This window comes from Salarias fasciatus, chromosome 6 (genome assembly GCF_902148845.1).
Source record: "Salarias fasciatus chromosome 6, fSalaFa1.1, whole genome shotgun sequence".
Classification (NCBI taxonomy): Eukaryota; Metazoa; Chordata; class Actinopteri; order Blenniiformes; family Blenniidae; genus Salarias; species Salarias fasciatus.
The window spans coordinates 3,048,026-3,070,698 of NC_043750.1; the positions used below are offsets into that span (position 1 = coordinate 3,048,026).

General features: G+C 56.3%; 2 protein-coding genes across 3 annotated transcripts; one reads left to right on the forward strand and one right to left on the reverse strand.

Moving 5' to 3' along the window:
- Positions 1-17: 17 nt before the first annotated feature.
- On the reverse strand, positions 18-2,523 carry spcs3 (signal peptidase complex subunit 3). Its single transcript, XM_030094339.1, has 5 exons — positions 2,216-2,523; positions 1,823-1,896; positions 1,674-1,750; positions 322-437; positions 18-227 (listed from the first exon to the last, which is right to left on the reverse strand). The coding sequence occupies exons 1-5, from the start codon at positions 2,356-2,358 to the stop codon at positions 95-97; spliced, it is 543 nt and encodes a 180-aa protein (XP_029950199.1). The 5' UTR covers positions 2,359-2,523; the 3' UTR covers positions 18-94.
- A 1,426-nt stretch (positions 2,524-3,949) lies between these two features.
- On the forward strand, positions 3,950-22,348 carry LOC115390441 (ankyrin repeat and SOCS box protein 5-like). Of its 2 annotated transcripts, XR_003931678.1 has the most exons (8): positions 3,950-4,095; positions 18,278-18,357; positions 19,001-19,108; positions 19,217-19,370; positions 20,405-20,539; positions 20,972-21,163; positions 21,321-21,532; positions 22,011-22,348. XR_003931678.1 is itself a non-coding variant. In XM_030094316.1 (7 exons), the coding sequence occupies exons 1-7, from the start codon at positions 3,972-3,974 to the stop codon at positions 21,446-21,448; spliced, it is 921 nt and encodes a 306-aa protein (XP_029950176.1). In that variant the 5' UTR covers positions 3,950-3,971; the 3' UTR covers positions 21,449-21,713. The 2 variants fall into 2 exon arrangements, 1 of the variants encoding a protein (XP_029950176.1); XM_030094316.1 differs by lacking the exon at positions 22,011-22,348 and having other exon boundaries at positions 21,321-21,713.
- Positions 22,349-22,673: the final 325 nt, after the last annotated feature.

Here is a 22,673-nt window from a genome sequence, read left to right on the forward strand (position 1 = left end):
CTGGGAACGTGTGTGTGTGTGTGTGTGTGTGTGTGTGTGTGTGTGTGTGTGTGTGTGTGTGTGTGTGTGTGTGTGTGTGTGTGTGTGTGTGTGTCTAGTAGCTCTTGGCCGTCTCGTAGGCGTCAGGGAAAGGCAGGCTGACATGTCCACTTCCTGCCACCAGGGGCAGAATTCCAGCGTTGGGAACGACGTTCCAGGACAGCGAGAGGGTGATGTTCTTATTGGCTCTGAGGGGAACACACACACACACACACAGATACACATAGTTCCAACACAGCTGAAAGACCACATAGTTCGTGTGTGTGTGTGTGTGTCTCTCACCTGAGTCCGTTCCCGTCATCGAAGAAGAAGTATTTGGACTTCATGTCTCTCAGGTTCAGTTTGGTGTTTTCACCTCGGAGAACGATTTTATCCCAGAGAACCACCTGGTTTAAAGACTGACACACACACACACACACACACACACACACACACACACACACACACACACACACACTCTTTACTGGAACGTTTCTTCATGCTGTCCTTTAAACGCCTCCATTCAGTGACTTGAAGATTAGAACCGGGTTCAGACCGAGCTGGACGCGGCTGTACCACCGCAGAACCCCCCCAGAGCGACTGTACAACCGCAGAACCCCCCCAGAGCGACTGTACCACCGCAGAACCCCCCCAGAGGGACTGTACCACCGCAGAACCCCCCACAGAGCGACTGTACCACCGCAGAACCCCCCCAGAGCGACTGTACCACCGCAGAACCCCCCCAGAGCGACTGTACCACCGCAGAACCCCCCACAGAGCGACTGTACCACCGCAGAACCCCCCCCCAGAGCGACTGTACCACCGCAGAACCCCCCACAGAGCGACTGTACCACCGCAGAACCCCCCCAGAGCGACTGTACCACCGCAGAACCCCCCACAGAGCGACTGTACCACCGCAGAACCTCCCAGAGCGACTGTACCACCGCAGAACCCCCCCCCAGAGCGACTGTACCACCGCAGAACCCCCCACAGAGCGACTGTACCACCGCAGAACCCCCCCCCAGAGCGACTGTACCACCGCAGAACCCCCCCCCACAGAGCGACTGTACCACCGCAGAACCCCCCCCAGAGCGACTGTACCACCGCAGAACCCCCCCCCCAGAGCGACTGTACCACCGCAGAACCCCCCCAGAGCGACTGTACCACCTCAGAACCCCCCCAGAGCGACTGTACCACCGCAGAACCCCCCACAGAGCGACTGTACCACCGCAGAACCCCCCCCAGAGCGACTGTACCACCGCAGAACCCCCCCCAGAGCGACTGTACCACCGCAGAACCCCCCCCAGAGCGACTGTACCACCTCAGAACCCCCCCAGAGGGACTGTACCACCGCAGAACCCCCCCCAGAGCGACTGTACCACCGCAGAACCCCCCCAGAGCGACTGTACCACCGCAGAACCCCCCCAGAGCGACTGTACCACCTCAGAACCCCCCCCCCCCCAGAGCGACTGTACCAGTCACAGTGTGAGTACAGTAATTACAGGAAGTGGGCGGAGCTCCAGCTGTTCTGTCTCCACGGAAACAATGAGTGAAAAACCTGCAGGTCCTTCTGACAACAGCTGGACAGAGCGAGCGCGTGCATGAGCATGCATGTGTGTGTGTGCGTGAGCACGAGTGTATGTGTGCGCGCTCACGTTGGTCCTGGTGGCGTACTCGGCCGACAGGTAGAGGAACAGCTGCTTGACGTTCCAGTCGAAGACGGGCTGCAGATGTGGGAGACGTTAAGGAAGCCGGACTGACAGGAAGTCACGTGACTCCAACAGGAAGTCCTCTGAAAGGATATCGGCCGACAGGTCAAAGGTCACGAAGCCCAGGTCGCTGCGCTCCCGGGGTCCCGTGAAGTCGTCCACGTTCTTCCTGCAAGACACCGGGGAGACAGATGGTTGGTGGGGGGGGGGGGGAATGGAGGAAGCTCCACCAGCTTTACACTGAGCTGACCCCCCCCTTTAGAGGACCCCCCCTCAGAGGATCCACTGAGGGTCACAACAGACCCCCCCCCTCACCCTGAGAGGATCCACTGAGGGTCACAACAGACCCCCCCCCCCCCCCCCCTCACCCTGAGAGGATCCACTGAGGGTCACAACAGACCCCCCCCCCCCCCCCTCACCCTGAGAGGATCCACTGAGGGTCACAACAGACCCCCCCCCCCCCCCCCCCCCCCCCAAAAGGGTCTTACAGCATGACTTTGGAGACCCGGATGTCCACCGGGACCCTCCGGTCCTTGAAGGCGGTGGTGATGAAGCAGCCGAACGTGAGCGCCGCCATGACGCTGAGCGAGAAGGCGAACAGAGAGTTCGCTCTGGACAGAACCGTGTTCATCCTGCCGAACCGGACCGGACCGGACCGGGCCGCACCGGAGCACGCAGCACGCAGCAGCTGGAAACACGACGACGAGCCGCACCGCGCGGATGTTGTTCTCTAAGCGGAAGAGACGACCCGACCGGAAGAGAACCCACTGCCGGTTTGAAGCCTTCAAAATAAAGTCACGCCTCGAGCGGCGGGAGGCGGGAATTCCACAGGAATGATGTAACTTTACTTTCGAACGTTACTTTGTGGGATTTGACTGGCAGAAGCAAAACAACACAAACATGGCGCGTTCCTGTCGACGATAAATACTTTTTTTGATTAAGTTTCGAATTTGACACCTTTTTTGACTGATACCCTTTTTAAAGGCTTAAACTTTATTCTTGCATTTCCGGTCTGCTCTGCTGTGTTTGAAAAAAATCAGAGACCGGAAACTCATAGAAGAACTAGCGATGAATAAGCGGAAGTGCAAAGTTTTTTTTCTCATAGCTTTATTTAAAATGTTTGAAGAAAACAACAGTTTCTAAACTGGTGAGATTTTTATTGATGGTTTATCAGGATTCAGAAGAAAAACTCAGGTCCTCCTCCACCTCTGACCTCCCCCAGGTCCTCCTCCACCTCTGACCTCCCCCGGGTCCTCCTCCACCTCTGACCTCGCCCAGGTCCTCCTTCACCTCTGACCTCCCCCAGGTCCTCCTCCACCTCTGACCTCGCCCAGGTCCTCCTTCACCTCTGACCTCCCCCAGGTCCTCCTCCACCTCTGACCTCGCCCAGGTCCTCCTCCACCTCCTGGTCTATTCTGGGTTGTTTTTATTCTGTCGGTATTTTAAATCTTCATATATTTTATTCAGTGACCTCAGGGGACCAAAACAAACATACTCACATTTATAATAATAATAATAATAATAATAATAATAATGACGGCAACAATGATGATAATAATCTAAAAGGTAAAACAGACATGAAGGTTTATTGAACTTTGTTTAATCGATTTTAAAAACTGACCTGCTGTAGTGAGCAACAAAAAGACTGAATACCCTCCATCCATCCATCCATCCATCCATCCATCACTCATCCATCCATCCATCCATCCATCACTCATCCATCCATCACTCATCCATCCATCCATCCATCACTCATCCATCCATCCATCCATCCCTCATCCATCCATCCATCCATCCATCCAGTTATACAGTTGATGGTAGATCATTACATTGTACTTGTTTTCCTTCCCACGCTGCTTGTATTTCGCTGCTCCTCTATATTTATATTATTTATTGCTCTTTATTTCTTTTCCTGTTTGCACCAGGAGTCTTTTAAAGTCCATTCTACTGACAATAAACACATTCTGTTCTATTCTATTCTATTCTGTTCTATTCTATTCATCCATTCATCAAGAGAACATCTGAGGGAACATGAGAGAACAGCTGAGCAGCAGCTCCTCAGAGCAGGAGGCCAAAAATATCCTCCTTCCACACGTGGACGCGCACGTGACTCGATCATGTGGCTGAGGCCACAACAACAACAAAGTCCTGCAGCCAATCAGAGGGCGGCTCGTGCTGCCCCCCCCCCCCCCCCCCCCCCCCCCCCCCCCTCCTGGCCGCTCACTGCGCACTCTGGTCGGGATCATGAAGGAGGTCGGTCCCGGCTCCGTCCCGGAGGTTTCCCGGAAAAGGAGCGCGGAGCCCGGCCCGCCGCTCAAGCTCGGCCCGGAGAGGAAGAGGGCGTGCTGGGGCATCCTGACCAGCCAAGGTCGGTGCTGAGCTCCGGGGCTGTTACCGGGGGGGGGGGGGGGGATTCTGCAGGTGCCTGTGCCTCACTGCAGAGGTTCTCCTCGGGTTCCAGATGTTCCGGGTCTCAGTGCTGTTCTCCAGCTGTTCAGGCTGAGAGAAGGTTCAACACAGGAACCAGGACGGACTCTGGGTCCTCCAGACTCAGCAGTTTGGACACCGCCGGGGTCTGTGCTGCGTTCTGATTGGACACCGCCGGGGTCTGTGCTGCGTTCTGATTGGACACCGCCGGGGTCTGTGCAGCGTTCTGATTGGACACCGCCGGGGTCTGTGCTGCGTTCTGATTGGACACCGCCGGGGTCTGTGCTGCGTTCTGATTGGACACCGCCGGGGTCTGTGCAGCGTTCTGATTGGACACCGCCGGGGTCTGTGCTGCGTTCTGATTGGTCGGTTCGGCCGTGATGTTCTGGCGTCTCCAGGAAGTAAACAGTTTTTCTCGGTGAAGACGTCCTGCCTGTTCTGCTCCGTCGATCCGATTCTTCTAACCTGCCGGTAAATAAACCGTCTCCGTACCAGCCGGACCGCGGACCGCCGGCCGCCATCTTGGAATATTACGTCATCAGAATGAAGTGGCCTCATCAGCAGATGGTTCTGGTCCAGAGGAGAAGAACCCGGTCCGGGTTCAGACTCCATTCTGAAAACAGTCTTCAGCCGTTTCCATGGAGACTGTGGGGTGAAGCCTTGTCCAGATGGTTGGCCTGTTGTTGGTCTGTTGTTGGCCTGTTGTTGGCCTGTTGTTGGTCTGTTGTTGGTCTGTTGTTGGTCTGTTGTTGGCCTGTTGTTGGCCTGTTGTTGGTCTGTTGTTGGCCTGTTGCTGGCCTGTTGCTAGTCTGTTGTTGGCCTGTTGTTGGTCTGTTGTTGGCCTGTTGCTGGCCTGTTGTTGGCCTGTTGTTGGCCTGTTGTTGGTCTGTTGTTGGCCTGTTGCTGGTCTGTTGTTGGCCTGTTTTTGGTCTGATGTTGGTCTGTTGTTGGTCTGATGTTGGCCTGTTGTTGGCCTGTTGTTGGCCTGTTGCTGGCCTGTTGTTGGCCTGTTGTTGGTCTGTTGTTGGCCTGTTGCTGGTCTGTTGTTGGCCTGTTTTTGGTCTGATGTTGGTCTGTTGTTGGTCTGATGTTGGCCTGTTGTTGGCCTGTTGTTGGTCTGTTGTTGGCCTGTTGTTGTTCTGATGTTGGTCTGTTGTTGGTCTGTTGTTGGCCTGTTGCTGGTCTGTTGTTGGTCTGTTGTTGGCCTGTTGTTGGCCTGTTGTTGGTCTGATGTTGGTCTGTTGTTGGTCTGATGTTGGCCTGTTGTTGGTCTGTTGTTGGCCTGTTGTTGGCCTGTTGTTGGTCTGTTGTTGGTCTGTTGTTCTGAAGTAACAGTGCTCTCTCTCTCGCCACTCGCTGGGAAAATGTGTTTATTCTTCTTATGTTCCCAGCGAGCGGAGAGTTTTATGACAGTCGGTGAAGGCCAGAGCCCGGTCTGCTTCACAGTGCTCTTTTTCTCGGCGCCCGGTGTCTGTCCGACTGCAGACCCAGGAGGCCGCTCGGGAGTCCAGGAGCTCCAGACGTTTCCCGCCAGCAGCGTGGAGAACACAGAGCTGCCCGGAGACTTCTCGGCCGCCGGTCGAGGTGAAAGGTCACCTGCAGGCCGGCTCAGTGGCCACGCCCCCTGCTGGCCTCCATGGACCTGGGACTAGTTCATTCCGGTCAGAAGGATCCATGGAGACACCCTGTGAGTCCAGAGCCAGATCCGGACCCGGACCCAGACCCAGACCGCCCACTTGCTACAGGCAGACCCAGACCCAGACCGGGACCCAGACCCAGACCCGGACCCGGACCCGGACCCAGACCCGGACCCGGACCCGGACCCGGACCCAGACCGGGACCCGGACCCAGACCCAGACCGGGACCCAGACCCGGACCCAGACCGGGACCCAGACCCGGACCCAGACCCAGACCCGGACCCAGACCCAGACCCAGACCAGGACCCAGACCCAGACCGGGACCCAGACCCGGACCCAGACCCGGACCCAGACCCGGACCCAGACTGCCCACTTGCTACAGGCAGACCCAGACCAGGACCCAGACCCAGACCCAGACCCGGACCCAGACTGCCCACTTGCTACAGGCAGACCCAGACCGGGACCGGGACCCGGACCCAGACCCAGACCCGGACCCGGACCCAGACCCAGACCGGGACCCAGACCCGGACCCAGACCCGGACCCGGACCCGGACCCAGACCCGGACCCAGTCAGTCGACATCACTGTTCCTTTATGTTTTGAAAGAGGCCGTTCGGAGGTCTTGGAGCTGGGCGGAGAGCAGGAACCGGTCCTTCATCCGGGTTTGTCTCAGTTGTGACGGTTCTGGCGGTTCTGCTCTCAGGACTGTTTGACGAGCTTAAAGCTTCCTGCAGGAAACCCAGAGCAGAGGCCGAGGAAGTGGACTGGCTCCAGGCCAGACCACCGACTTCCTGTTCTGAGACTCGGATCATAAACGTGCGCCGGTCTGAGGACCGGGCTGTAAAGCGTCCCGGCACAGGTCAAGGTTCAGGGTTCTGCAGCGGTCCAGGGTTCCCGCTGCAATGAACAGAATCTGACGCCGATTTCACGTCAGATTCTGATTTGCTTCACGTCCTGCTGATTTGCTTTCAGGAGACGTCCGGATCAGGAAACGTTCCTCGCCGTTTTTACATCAGTGCTGCAAACGAGTCGGTCTGGAGGAGACCAGGAAACAACACGCAGATAAAGAGTTTATGGCGACAAACTTTCAGACTTCTCCAGGGTGATCAACGCTCGTCTGGAAATGTCATTCATTCACTTTTATGACTTTTGAAGACGCTGATAGAACCAAAAGCGAAGTCCAGAAATAAAATGTCCTCGGTCACGTGGACTTGGACTCGGACTGGCCTTCCTGGACCGAACGCTGTTTCAGTTGCTCTCCGCCTGTCGGACGCCGTTTCCTCAGAGCTCAAACCGAGAAACGAGCAAACAGAAACACGTTACAGCCGTTTAGCTGCTGATGCTAGCTAGCTAGCAGCTAAAGATGGCGTCCTGAGTGTCTCACTGTCCTCAACAAGTCCTGACACTTTGAGGAAGTAGACGCCGGGACACACACACACACACACACACACACACACACACACACACACACACACACACACACACACACACACACACAGCTGCAGCTGTGACCTTTCCAACATGGCCGCTCGGCTGTGCCGCGCAGGGAGCGAAGCTCAGGGGGACGTGCTCCGAGACGGACAGACTCAGGACCGGAGACCGTCCCGCAGCTCGCCGCTAAGCTAGTTAGCGTGTATTTTTAGAGCGTGTTTCCGGGGGAAGGTGATCCGGCCACACCGAGCACATGGACAGCACGGCCGGGACCAGGTCTGGGAATGTCCTACGTCTACCGGTGGCTGGACGTGCCGTGGGGGGACGGAGACATGGGTACGTGGTGGTGTGGAGACAAACGTCCTGACCAGGACTCCACCGGATCTTACAGGTCAGGCTCAGGTCCAGTTTAGGTCCGGTTTAGGTCCGGTTTAGGTCGGGCTCAGGTGGGCCCGGGTCTGGTTTGGGTCCATCTGGAACCGGTTCCACCGAGCGCTCAGACGTTCCGCCTCCTCCTCCATGCAGATGTTTCCAGATGTGACGTCTGCCTTTCAAACTCAGAACTGGAACTTTGGTTCTACCACTTTATCTAGAACACTGAGCCTCAAGTGCCGGGTGGTGGACCCGCACCAGGCCGCAGATCATTTGGTACCGGGCCGCAGAGTGAAAAGAAAAACTTTTATTTTGAAATCGCACTTTTCAATTTTAAGATTTTAGTCCTGACGTTCTGAGCATTGCATGGTGAGCCCCCCATGGTGAGCCCCCCATGGTGAGCCCCCCCATGGTGAGCCCCCCCAGGGTGAGCCCCCCCATGGTGAGCCCCCCATGGTGAGCCCCCCAATGTTGAGCCCGCCATGGTGAGCCCCCTGAAGTGAGCCCCCCATGCTGAGCCCCCCCAGGGTGAGCCCCCCCATGGTGAGCCCCCCATGGTGAGCCCCCCCATGGTGAGCCCGCCATGGTGAGCCCCCCATGGTGAGCCCCCCCAGGGTGAGCCCCCCCATAGTGAGCCGCCCATGGTGAGGCCCCCCAGGGTGAGCCCCCCCATAGTGAGCCGCCCATGGTGAGCCCCCCCATGGTGAGCCCCCCCACGGTGAGCCTCCCCATGCTGAGCCCCTGTAGTGAGCCCCCCCACGGTGAGCCCCTGTACTGAGCCCCCCCATGCTGAGCCCCTGTAGTGAGCCCCCCCATGCTGAGCCCCCCCATGTTGAGCCCCCCCCCATGGTGAGCCCCCCCATGGTGAGCCCCCCCACGGTGAGCCCCCCCATGCTGAGCCCCTGTGGTGAGCCCCCCCACGGTGAGCCCCTGTAGTGAGCCCCCCCATGCTGAGCCCCCCCATGGTGAGCCCCCCCCACGGTGAGCCCCCCCACGCTGAGCCCCCCCATGCTGAGCCCCCCCAAGCTGAGCCCCCCCATGGTGAGCCCCCCCATGGTGAGCCCCCCCACGGTGAGCCCCCCCATCCTGAGCCCCTGTAGTGAGCCCCCCCATGGTGAGCCCCCCCATGCTGAGCCCCCCCACGCTGAGCCCCCCCATGCTGAGCCCCCCACGGTGAGTCCCCCCATGGTGAGCCCCCCCACGCTGAGCCCCCCCATGCTGAGCCCCCCAGGCTTCCTCTGGTGTGTCTCCAGCGGTTCTCTGCAGCTCTTCTGTTTGAGGACAGCAGAGCGTTAAGAGACTCGTTTCCTCCTGAATCCTGATTTGGCTGATATTTACGACGGATCCCGGCCGTGTGGACGACCCTCCAGGCAGGAACGTTTCAGGATCGTTTCACGAAAGGCTTCTGACGCTCACAGCGAAGAACGTGTTTCAGTTTCACCTCTAGGTTCTCGAGGAACCACATTCCTTCAACAGTACAAACTGAATGAAAAAGTGCTGATTCACTGCCATGGCTGCTGAGCAGCTGGTCTCCATGGCGACAGACACACCCATTGTGCTGCCTGCTCCCTGATTGGTCAGGAGCTTTGCGTTGCCGCCGGAGCTCTCTCGGTCTTGGCGGTTTTTCAGTGATGCTTTTCTGCTTCTTTAAACTTTTTACCTCCGCCAGGAGGTTATGGAATCACGTCGGTTGGTTGGTTGGTTGGTTGGTTGGTTGGTTTGTTGGTTGGTTGGTTTGTTGGTTGGTCTGTTGGCAACATTATGGGAAAATTAATGGACGGATTGCAATGAGACTTTGTGGAAAGGTGGGTCTTGGGCTAACTTACAATCCATTAAATTCTGGTGATGATCCGGATCACTGTCTGGATCCAGGAATGTGTTTTAAAGGATTCTTTATCATTGAGAGATAGGGTGTACCGCCCAGCAGAACTTTAGTTTTAGTTCCTAGTCGAACCTGTTTCACACAGTCGCGCAGCGGCACAACAAAATCGCCACAAGTTGGCTTCTCTTCAAAACTTGATCAGAGCTTCGTCTGTAAGTGATTTCACCCGATGTTGGACTGTTTGTTTCCTTTGTTCTGCATCTCTGCATGTCCGTCACTGTGTTGTTTTGTTTACTGCTGAGTTCCCTTAGGGTGACGACTTTCATTTGTCCAGTGTAGTACTGTATCTGTCCAGCAGAGGGCCTCAGTACTACGTCTTAACTTCATGACAGGCTTTGTTTCCATCTGCTTAGTTATATTTACATCTGGTGTTCTTCTTGTTGTTGGTGACTGATTTGAGCTGTGGTGGAGGTCTGCGCTCTCTAAGGGCCACATTCTAGTTTGCAGCTGTTTTCAACTATTTCAAATTTTTAAAGCGGACCTATTATGCTATTTTTCAGTCACGTCATATCGGTCACAGAAGCCCAAAAACATAGTGTATAAGTTTGTTCGCCCGAAATTCATCCTATGTTCGGAGTTTGAGGGTCTAAAAAGTGGCTCTGAGGAGCCCTCCTCAGAACAGCCTGATTTTCACAGCCTACTTTACAGGATGCACTTGAACGCATCTGGCCACGCCCACTCCCTCCCACGGGAGGAGGGGGCACAGTCACAGGCACGTCTCCTCGACCGGTTCAGCTTAAAAGAATACTCCGAAGATTTTGGACCCACGCCCTATCCCGATCATTTACAAAGTGAGATAAGCTCATAAATACCTTTTTTGTGTTCGTTGGTCCAGTGCCTGGCTAGCAGCTGTTAGCATCGTAGTTAGCTTAGCTCAACTACGGCAGGTGAAGAGGAGGCAGAGCCAGACTGAGAAAGTGGACAAAATCCTCCTTCCAGTGGTCCAGGGGACGGCGTGTTAGCACGCAAAGTAAATCCGAATGGTTATAATACTTTTTAAAAGATGTGTTTTCTTTTCAATCCCTTAAAATAGCATTTTGATACACAGACCTGCACAAGGACCACTGGAAGGAGGATTTTGTCCACTTTCTCAGTCTGGCTCTGCCTCCTCTTCGCCTGCCGTAGCTGAGCTAAGCTAACTACGATGCTAACAGCTCGCGGCTGGACAAATGGACACAAGAAAGGTATTTATGAGCTTATCTCACTCTGTGAATGATCGGGATAGGGCGTGGGTCCAAAATCTTCGGAGTATTCCTTTAAGTTTCAGTTTCATTTTCAAAAATGTGGTGTAGCGAGACAAGGAGGAAAAAGACAGTTTTCAAATTTGAACGTCTTAATGAGGCTACAACACATACTACTATAACCACCGATCCGGGCCCCCAAAGGCTGGATCCTCTTCCGGGGGGGAGTGGTGTTCCTCTTGTTGACGTCGTCAAGAGGAAGATTTCAGAATGGCGTGTTTAAGTCTGTATTTCCTTAAAAGTGGAGTGCGCAATTGAGGGAGGTGACTGAATGTTTCACTCCTGGGGCTCACACAGAGGCTCTGGGAGGTGATACGACTGTAAAGACTCCTTTTTAAAGTGAATTTTGCAGAATATGACTCCTTTAAGCTTTTTTTCAGTTTTTTTTTTGTTTTTTTGTTTTTTTAATGTTTAAGCTTTTTTCCAACTTTTTCATCTTTTTCAGCTTGTTGGGTTTTTTTTCAGCTTTTTTTCACAACTTTTCAAAAAAATTTCATCAGATTTTTTTTTGCAAAATGTTCAATTCTTTTTAACTTGCTGACTCTGTCGTGGCTGAGCTCAGGGAACATGAGACACAGATTCTGGAATGTTCCACTGCTGCTGGCAGCAGCTGGCAGGCACAAAGTAAAAATTCCTTTGGAATTTTCTAGCGGTGTTGAAGAGCAGACCATGACGCATAAAGAGGAACCGCTGCTGGAGAACAGATCTTCCTTCAGCCACAGGGTGGCAGTAGTGTGATCAGTCCCATTTCTTGCAGAGAAGTCAGTGATTAAATGTCCGGAGGGTTTCGCACTACGGACTGCTGTGAAGCAACGCGTTGGGCGGCGTGGAAAACCTCGAACCAGGGTTTGATAACACTGACAGTTAAACAAAGAGGAGACATGCTGGCGGAAGCCGATCGCTTTTCAAAATAAAACGTTAGGTTACTCACGTAACCCCGGTTCTCTGATAACCGAGTGAGGTATCTCGCTATGGGAAACGCCTCCTGGCGTGACCGATCATGGAAGCTCCAATGACACCACGTCTGTCATGTGACAGACCAATCATCTCGAGATGCATGGGGTGGCCCGCCCCCCTTATAAGCGGCCCCCGCGCTGCACCCCCCATTCTCAAGCGTAATTCTTCCACCCCACTGATGCAAGTAGGGCAGTGTTGTGAGATACCTCACTCAGTTATCAGAGAACCGGGGTTACTCACGTAACCTAACGTTCTCTTTCAAACCTCCCTCGGTATCTCACTATGGGAGATATAGCCCACTCCCGGATTTGCATGCTCCGAAGCCCACAAAGCCGCGACCCGCGATGGGTCGACACCCTCAACCTTCCCCTAGGGCTAGCACGCAATTAAGATGTACCCACAGCCAGGACTGAATGAGCCAGAGATGTCTCGGTCACGTCCAGCCTGTAATATTGGATGAATGTGTGTGAGGACGCCCAGCTGGCAGCGGCACAAATATCCCTCACAGATGTGCCCTTAAACAGGGCCCACGAGGTGGCCATGCCCCTGGTGGAGTGGGCCCGCAGCCTCTCTGGGGGCTGCAAACCACGACTTTCATACGCCAAGATTATAGCCTCCACCACCCAGTGTGACAGGTGCTGGCAAGTCAGGGCCCTCCCCTTATGAAAGGGAGCCCACGATATGAAGAGCTGGTTGCTCCTACGAAATCCCTTAGTCCTGTCCATGTAGATGCGTAACGCTCTCAGGACAAAGGAAATTGAGCCATCGCTGATCCTCCCCTGCAAATGGCGGTGGGTGAAAAGCGAGCAGCTCAAGCGTGGAACAGCTGTATGCAGAATCACTAACCTTTGGCACAAATGTCGGGTTAGGACGCAACGTAACCTTCCCATAGTCTGGGGAGAATTGAAGGCAGGAGGCGTGCACAGACAAAGCCTGTAACTCACCTATCCATCTAGCTGACGTTAAAGACAGCAGCAGGATAGTTTTAAGAGAGAGCACTCTTAAATCTGCACATTCTAATGGCTCAAAGGGCAATCCTGTGAGCACCTCCAGAACCGTGGGTAAATCCCATGACGGGACCGGGTGTTTACTCATGGGACGCAGCCGACGCGCTGCCTTCATAAACCTCCTAATTAGAGGATGCTGCCTGACAGGCGCACCTCCAAAGCCCACGTGACACGCTGAAATAGCGGCCAAATAGACCTTAATGGTCAAAAAAGCTTTATTACCATCCAGTAAGTCCTGCAAGAAGCACAACACCTCCGGGACAGAACACTGAAACGGAATGATAACTTTAGTCTCACACCATTTTTCAAACACGCGCCATTTATTGTCATATAATGATCGCGTGGCAGGTGCTCTTGCGCACCGAACAGTCTCAATCACCCTCGACGGGAGACTGGACTCCTGTAAATTCACCCTCTCACGAACCAAGCCCAGAGAGCTAGACATTCGGGGTTCGGATGAAAAATCTGCCCGCACGCTTGCGACACCGGGTCCGTGCGTAACGGTGACGGCCATGGCTGGCCGTGTACGAGCTGTATCAGCTCCGCCATCCACGGCCTGCTGGGCCAGTAAAGAGCTATCAGGATTAATGAAAGCTACTGCTCTTTCACTCTGATCAGCGTTGGAGTGATGAGATAGAGAGGGGGAAAAGCATACAGCAGCGCTTTTGGCCACGGGTGCGCAAACGCGTCCGCCCCCAGTGGCGCGTCCCTGTCTCGTAATGAGAAGAACAGGGGACACTGCGCGTTTTCGTGCAATGCGAAGAGATCTACGGACGCTCGGCTGAATCTCTCCCACACCCGGAAAAGCACCTCGGGGTTCCGTCCGGACCGGGAGGACACTCCTGTCGGTGCTGTGCCCGCGGACTGGCTTCGGTTCTACGTCTGGGATCCGTGGTTCTTGTGCTGGACCGTCTAACGGACTGTCCTCAACATAGTCCTAGGCTTTACTTCTTATTGTCTCATGCTAGCTGTTGCCAAAGCTGTCCGTCCCTGGGAGAGGGATTTCTTCTTTTCCCACTGGGTTTCTGGATTTTTTTCTTGCCGGATGTGAGGGTCTAAGGTGGTGGTTGCTTCGTTTTGTCTCCTTACTGTGAATCTGACATATTAACATTATGCTTATTCACTGTTTTTATTTTTACCAACCAATGTAACATCTTGAAGCCTCTGAGGCAACTGTTGTTGTGATACTGGGCTATACAAAAATAAATAAATTGATTGATAAATGGACTACACTTGTATAGCGCTTTTTACCCTGCATGACAGAGCCCAAAGTGCTTCACACTGCAATATCACATCACCCTTTCACACCGTACTCGGTGGTGGTAAGCTACTGCTGTAGCCACAGTCTGCCCTGGGGCAGACTGACGGAAGCGAGGCTGCCAATCTGCGCCATCGGCCCCTCCAACCATTCACTCTCACAACTTTCATACTAGGCAAGGTGGGTGAAGTGTCTTGCCCAAGGACACAACGCCAGTTTTACGCCTGCGGGAGCGGGGATCGAACCGCCAACCTTCCGGTTATAAGACAACCCGCTCTACCAACTGAGCTACTGTCGCCCCATTGATTGATTCAGTCTCCACTCCCCGTACAAGGGATTTCCCCTGGAGAGTAAATCTGCCTCGCTGTTCAGTGCCCCCGGAAGATGCGCTGCGCGCAGTGACAACAGGTGTTCGCTGCTCCATAATAACAGACTCTGAGCCAGTCTGTGTAATTTCACAGAGCGAGTGCCTCCGTCCCTGTTTATGTAGGCCACTGCTGTCGTGTTGTCCGCTCTGACCAGGACATGACATTTTCCCAGAAGGAACACAGCCAGCGGCTCCAAGTAGTTTATATGAGCCTGACGGAGCGTTGGGGGCCAGGTCCCGTTCACTGACCTCCCCTCGAAAACCGCTCCCCACCCCGTTAACGAGGCATCGGTTGTAACTGTCTTCCTCATCATAACCGCTCCCAACGGGACGCCGGTTGAGAATATCTCCGGGTCCCTCCAGTGACGGAGAGCCAGGAGGCATTCCGGGGAAACCCTCACCATATGCCTGAGGTGACGCCGTGCGTCCGATGCAGGGAGGATATCCAGCGCTGAAAATCCCTTATTTTCAGCAGCCCATGCGGAACAACAGATATCGATGACGCCATCAGCCCTGACAGCCGGAGACAGTCCCGCAATGACACTGAACTTCCTCTCTGAAATAAAGCCATGTTGGCGAAATTTCTCCGCTCAAGCATGGGACAGAAAACCACGAAATGAAACAGAGTCTATTTCGAGGCCCAAACACTCGATCCTCTGAGTGGGAGACAAACAGCTCTTTACGGGGTTTATATTGAACCCCAAGCCGTACAGCCTGTCCATCAGCTTCCGCGTATCCCTCTCCGATTTCTCTTTGCTGGATGCACAGGGGAGAAAATCGTCCAGATACGCGAACACTCTGAGGCCCGATGCTCGCATCGGGTTCAGGGCTGCTTCCACACACTTGCTGAAAACTCTCGGGGCGAGTGACAGCCCAAAAGGCAGGGTCTGATACTCGTAAGCCGTTCCCTTGAACGCAAACCTGAGATATTTCCTGTGTGTGGGATATATGCTTATATGAAAATAAGCATCCTGCAGATCCACTGAAGTGAACCAGTCACCTGGACGAATGGATCGAAACAGAACCTTGTGCGTGAGCATTTTGAATTTGTACTTTCGGAGGTGTAGATTGAAGAACTGCAGATCCAGGATCGGACGCAATGAACCTCCTTTCTTTGGAATGAGGAAATACCGGGAATAAAACCCCTGATTTCTCTCTCCCTCCGGTACAAGGCGAATTGCCCCGCGGCTTAATAGAGAAGATATTTTGCTCTCTAAAGCCTCCGCAGCTTCCCCTGCAGCTTCTGACGTCAGCACACCGTTGAAGCGGGGCGGCCTCACAGCGAACTGCAGCCTGTAACCCCTGGCAACCGTTGTAAACACCCAGTGGTTCACTGTGCATGCGCGCCACTCCTCTGCTTTGACAGCGAGAGGGCCCGGTGGCTTGAAGCTCAACAATGGAGCAGCTGCGCCCTCTGGTGGAGACAGACTGTCCTGCACTTCTTGATTTTTCTTTTTGTTTAGTGTTCGCTGCGCCCTCGGCCTTATGACTGAGCCTGGCTGCGACAGCTTGTTTTTTTATTGAAAAACCAGGAGAAGTGCTTGGTGTGAATATCGCGCTTCTTTCCACTTCCCTTAGAACTGTCCCCGTGGGGCGACGAAGGGGGGAAACGAAACTGTGTACTGGGGGAACGAGTGCATAATTCAGTCTGTGAACGGGAAGACCAAACGGGGCCGTTACACAGCGCTGAGCGGAACATTGGTCCAGAACATCCATCCTCCGTTTCTTGGGAGGAGAGGGAAACATGTGACCTGTTCCGGAGGGGCTCAGAGCAGGGATCTCTGTGAGTGCTGACTGCTGAGCCTCTGTGTCCGCGAACCACGACACCGAGGCCGACCGTTTTTTCTTCCCGTCTGGGGGCCGGGACGGGCGGATTGGATCGGTGCCTGGAGCGGCAGCTGCAGCGGCAAAGGACTTTTTGGGCCAGTGTTTCTGCTGCTGAGCTCCGCGCTGGTGAGACACTGGCTGCTCAGACGTGCGCGGTCTGGGTTCCTTATCGCCGCTGCTGCACGCTCTCGCCACAGCCGCGAATCCCTGGCGGGGTGGCGGGGTGGGGCGAGAGGCAACCTTGCGAGGAAGGCAGAGATCAAAGGCTTCTCCCTGCTTCTTCCTCAGGTCACTGGTCTGCTGCATGGCCGTGACAGCCTCGCCAAACAAGCCCTTAGCCCTTGACGGGTCGAAGGGAGCATCAATGATGACCTGTTTTTCCTGGTCCGACAGGCTGGAGAGATTCAGCCAGAGCGCTCTCTCTCCTGCCACCGGAGCCCCATAACACGGCCGCAGCCCTGGACCGCACCCCTGGAGACCCGGAGGATGAGGTCCGTGACCACACACATCTCCTCCCATATTTTGGGACTTGGGGAGCCTTTATCCAGGAGGAGCCCCATCTGCTGGAAAAGTTCAGCCTGGTAGGCTGTCAGCAGGGTGACAACATTTAAGCTGTTCACTGATTGGGCTGCTGATTCGTACATCTTTTGAAACATGGAGGCGGAGAAGCACTCCATTTTCTCCGGGAGGGTGGTGCCGGCCGCGGTGAGAATGGACCGGTGGCCGGGGGCAAGGTGAGAAGCCACCGCCTGCTCCACTACCGGGGGATCTCCGAGGCCCCACTCCCCGCTGTTAGCCACTTCCAGGCCGGAGTAACCCTTGACGGGGACTCTGTGGCGAAACGGTTTATCCCAAAACCGCTTCATCTCCTTCATGCACGCTGGGACGACGGGCATGACCTGCTTCTTCGACACCGGGCGAGACGGCAGAATTTGTCATCCGGTGACGCGGGCCAGTCTATGGGTTGGATTCCTCCGCTAACGGAGCTGCTGGGTCAGGATGCCGGAGTCGGCGGGAGGATTGCGTCCTCGTCATCCTCCTCGTTGTCGTCGTTAAGGAGGTCCAGGTCATCGTCCTCCTCTCCGTCCCCCCCTCCGTCCCCCCCTCCGTGTTCGTCCTCCGAGTCGAGGAGCTGGTCGAACAGCGGAGGGAAGTCCTCAACCGGGGGGTTAGCCCAGTCCAAGTTAGCAATAGCCCGCTTCGGCTTGGCGGCGCTATCGGAGAGGCAGAGGTCGGCCTTTGAACTGGCCGAGACCCTGAGGCGCCTCTCCAGGATCCTGGTGGGCATAGTGCTGCAGTGCTGGCAGCACTCGGAGTCCGCGAGTGAAGCCTGGGCCTGCTGCACTCCCATACAGGCGATGCAGAGAGGATGTGGATCTCTCCCTGAAATGGTGAAACCGCAAGAGGCCGGGCAGGGACGGGACTCGACGTCCTTTCCCTTGCCGCTAGCCGAGGAAGCGGTAGCCATAGCCGACCTCGACGGTCAAACTAATGACACCAAAACGCACACTCTCGTGACGAAAGTAGCGAAGTCAATCCTGAGTCGGAAATTTCACGCTCGGTGACTACCTTGACGGCGCGTCGGAAGAGCAGTTAAATGAAAATCCCAAATCAGGACCGCTGAGGAGCCAAGTGATGATCTTCACGTGGAAGAAAGCGAGAATGGTGGGTGCAGCGCCGGGACCGCTTATAAGGGGGGCGGGCTGCCCCATGCATCTCGAGATGATTGGTCTGTCACATGACAGACGTGGTGTCATTGGAGCTTCCATGATGGGTCACGCCGGGGGGCGTTTCACATAGTGAGATACCGAGGGAGGTTTGAAAGAGAACTCAATGCACTCAGAAATTTAAATACATTCTTTCAAAATAAAACCTTGTTCTCTTTGCAGACCGGTACCGGTCCACGCCCCGGGGGTTGGGAACCCTTATAGAGCATTTTCCTCTCACTGGGTGTGGCCGGGGCTCACAGGAAGTGTGTGTTGTCTGAGGAAACACTGCGCTCCCCAGGAGCCCCCCCACCCCGCTGGCCGTGACCCCGCCCCATTCACTGTCATTACTAATGTGTGTGTGTGTGTGTGTGTGTGTGTGTGTGTGTGTGTGTGTGTGTGTGTGTGTGTCTGTGTGTGTGTGTGTGTGTGTGTCCAGGGTCCTGGGCAGACCGCTCTCCTCTCCATGAAGCTGCTTCTCAGGGTCGACTGCTGGCTCTGCACACCCTGCTCACCCAGGTAACACTGCCCCCCCCGGGGTAATGTGCCCTCCCCCCCCCGGTAACCCTGCCCCTTTGAAGTAACACTGCCTCAGCCCCCCTCCGAGGTAACACCATGGGTTCTAATGAGTTCTAATGGGTTCTGGTGGGTTCTGCAAGGTTCTGGTGGGTTCTATAGGGTTCTAGTAGGTTCTACAGGGTTCTAGTGGGTTATACAGGGTTCTGGTGGGTTCTACAGGGTTCTAGTGGGTTCTACAGGGTTCTGGTGGGTTCTGGTGGGTTCTAGTGGGTTATACAGGGTTCTGGTGGGTTCTACAGGGTTCTAGTGGGTTCTACAGGGTTCTGGTGGGTTCTAGTGGGTTTTACAGGGTTCTAGTGGGTTCTACAGGGTTCTAGTGGGTTCTACAGGGTTCTGGTGGGTTCTACAGGGTTCTAGTGGGACTCACATGCTTGCGTTGGAACCCAGCGTTGGATCGGGGCGTTCTGTTGAGGTTGCAGTGAGTTTGGGTTTTCTTGCATCATGTGACCTGTGTTCCACGGTGCAGCCAAGGTTCTGCTGGTTCTCCCAGTTCTCCAGGTTCTGCTGGTTCTCCAGGTTCTGCTGGTTCTGCTGGTTCTGCTGGTTCTGCCGTCTGTGGTGTGACCGTGCTTTTGTTTTGAAGGGCTACCAGGCCAACATCGTGACCATGGACCAGGTGACGCCGCTGCACGAAGCCTGCCTGTCGGGACACGCAGCATGCGTCCGGGCGCTGATCCGGGCCGGCGCCAACGTAAGCCGCCGCCGCCGCCGCCGCCGCCGCCGCCGCCGCCGCCGTGCTCCTCCGGGCCGAGAGGCGCCGGGAGGCCTGAGGGGTTGCTGAGGTTCTCCTGTGCCGCAGGTGAACGCCGCCACCATCGACGGCGTCACGCCGCTCTTCAACTGCTGCGCCGCCGGCAGCGCGGCGTGTCTGGAGCTGCTGCTGCAGAGCGGCGCGCACACACACACCGCGCACACACACTTCCCCTCGGCGCTGCACGAGGCCTGCAAGAGAGGTAAACACACCGGGGGGCGGGGCGGCGGGGGGCGGGGCAACCGGGGCAGCAGGGGTGACTGGCAGGGAATCGAACCAGGATCGGCCCGGGTGTGGTCTGAGTCCTCCTGCGGGAAATGACCCGCTGACCTCTGGACGTCTCTGCTTGGACCTCTGGAGGTCTCCGTCTGGACGTCTCCGTCTGGACGTCTCTGTCTGGACGTCTCCGTCTGGAAGTCTCTGTCTGGACGTCTCTGTCTGGACGTCTCCGTCTGGACGTCTCCGTCCCGCCACAGGAAACCTGTGACTGAGCAGACGAGAGGATTTAATCCAGCAGATGAGTCTCAAGCCGCCACACGACAGGACTTCTTCAGTCTTCCCCGATTCAGAGACACTAGAAGACAACGGAGGACAGACAGCACCAGATCCTCCTGTCCTGGTCTTCCAGTGTGTGTGTGTCGCTCTGGAGCAGAACACACACCAGCAGATTCTTCGGCTCCTCACTCCTCCAAATCCCGCTAATCCAACGTGGCTTTGTGCTGCTTCCCTTCATTCCTGTGTTGAACATTCATCTCCACCTTCAATAATAACTCATTCATTCCCTCAGTTCATTCATTCACTTCAGTACTTCACCCGGTCCCTGTACCTGACCCGGTCCCTGTCCCTGTCCCTGTCCCTGTCCCGGCCCCGGTCCCTGTCCCGGCCCCGGTCCCTGTCCCTGTCCCTGTCCCTGCCCCGGTCCCTGTCCCTGTCCCTGTCCCTGTCCCTGCCCCGGTCCCTGTCCCTGTCCCTGTCCCTGTCCCTGTCCCTATCCCTGTCCCTGCCCCTGGTCCTCAGACCATCTGCTGGTGGACGGGGGTCAGGCGGATTGTAGAGGAGTCAGAGACGGTCCAGTGGATCTGCTTCAGAACCGTTCTGTTTCCCAACACGTGGTTCCATGACGTCTCCACCAATCAGCGGTTCGCTGCCCCGGGTCCAGAAGGACACACCCATGTAACCTGAGCCTGTGTGTGTGTGTGTGTGTGTGTGTGTGTGTGTGTGTGTGTGTGTGTCCAGGTAACAGTCAGTGTGTGCAGTCCCTGCTGTCTCATGGGGCAGATCCGGACTCTGAACTGCCCCACCTGGGCTCCGCCCTCTACGTCAGCTGTCTGCACGGCCACGCCTCCTGCTCCCAGGTCCTGCTGCGCACAGGTGAGTCTGCAGCCTCTAGAGGGCGCTGCAGGGGCCTGACAGGGCGCTGCAGGGGCCCCCTGGAGGGCGCTGCAGGGGCCCCCTGGAGGGCGCTGCAGGGGCCCTCTGGAGGGCGCTGCAGGGGCCCTCTGGAGGGCGCTGCAGGGGCCCCCTGGAGGGCGCTGCAGGGGCCTGAGAGGGCGCTGCAGGGGCCCCCTGGAGGGCGCTGCAGGGGCCTGAGAGGGCGCTGCAGGGGCCCCCTGGAGGGCGCTGTAGGGGCCTGAGAGGGCGCTGCAGGGGCCCTCTGGAGGGCGCTGCAGGGGCCTGAGAGGGCGCTGCAGGGGCCCTCTGGAGGGCGCTGCAGGGGCCCTCTGGAGGGCGCTGCAGGGGCCCCCTGGAGGGCGCTGCAGGGGCCCCCTGGAGGTGGTACTGACGGCTGCGTGTTGCGTTCAGGGGCTCGGGTGAACGTGGGCCGGGGGGATGACAGTCCGCTGCACGCCGCCGTCCGGCAGGACAGCGCCGAGCAGGCCGCCGCCCTGCTGCAGTACGGAGCCGACGTCAACCTGCGAGACGGCGCCGCCCGGCGGCCGCTGGAGGTGGCGCCCCCCGGTGGCAGAGCGCAGCAGCTGCTGCAGGCGTTTGAAGGTACGGCCTCGGGTCGGGGGAGGGGCAGCCTGGGTGTCCCACACAGCGGCAGTAAAGACTGTGTTCTCTGTGTGTGTGTGTGTGTGTGTGTGTGTGTGTGTGTGTGTGTGTGTGTGTGTGTGTGTGTGTGTGTGTGTGTGTGTGTGTGTGTGTGCAGCCTCCCCCCGGAGCCTCTGCCAGCTGTGCCGTCTCCACATCAGGACAGTGATTGGACGGTCCCGGCTCAAGCTGCTGCCCCAGCTGCCCCTGCCCCCCCTGCTGACCCGCTACCTGGAGCACCGGTAGAGCCGCGGGACCCCCCCCCCCAGGCTGGACTCCAGGCTGCTGGACGTGTTGGTCCAGGCTGGACTGTCTCTGAAGTCTCCGCATGTAAATAGAAATAAAGGTCCTGTGTGAGCGAGACGCTCAGGCTGTCCTCTGTCCTCTGTCTTCACACCTGGCACTGCGGAGACGTTCAGGACACTGGAGCTCGGCCTGCCATCCCCCTGCCATCCCCCTTGCCGTCCCCCTGCTCCCCCTGCCGTGCCTCTTCCGTCCCCCTTACCGTCCTCTCTGCCGTCCCCCTGCCGTCCCCCTTGCCATCCCCCCTGCCGTCCCCTTGCCGTCCCCCTGTTCCCCCTGCCGTCCCCCTTTCCGTCCCCCTTGCCATCCCCCCTGCCGTCCCCTTGCCGTCCCCCTGCCGTCCCCCTGCTCCCCCTGCCGTCCCCCTTGCCGTCCCCCTGGACACAGCAGTCCCAGTCAGGGCTGGACTCCATGCTGGCTCCGCCTCCTTCCTTCCACGTCACGGATCCTTTCAGAAAAGTCCCGTTTCAGTCCTGACTGGTTCTCCTGGTTCTGGTCCACTCAGGCTGAACCGGGCCGGGTCCCTGAAGCAGCTGGAGACGGATGGACACGTCCTGGAGGTTCCCCGAAGGATCATGGGACTGGGAAGCAGGTCCTGAGGGACGGTCCTGGTGCACACACACAGCCTGGACACACACAGCCTGGACACACAGCCTGGACACACACAGCCTGGACACACAGCCTGGACACACAGCCTGGACACACAGCCTGGACACACAGCCTGGACACACAGCCTGGACACACACAGCCTGGACAGCTCAGGTGTTGCCTGTTTCCGTGCACAGTGGAAATATCACTTTATCACTTTATGAAAAACTTTTTCAAAAACTTGTACAGGTTGAAAATCATTTAGTGAAAATAATAAAAACAAATCTATTTTTAATCTTTAATTGCAAGAAACAATGAAATGTCCCCCAAAAAACCCTAAAGGAAATAGATGCATTTATATATTTTTAGAAATATTACACTGTCTTGCACACACACACACACACACACACACACACACACGCACACGTGCTTTTGGCCCTCGGGGCTTATGTTTGACACCCTGTCACAGTGTGAGGCGTGGCGGACGCCGTTACTGGTGGGTGGGCTTCGGGCTTCGGTTCCCCCGTTTGTTTGGAAATGTCCATAAAAAGTCTCAAATCTTCATTAATAACATCATAAA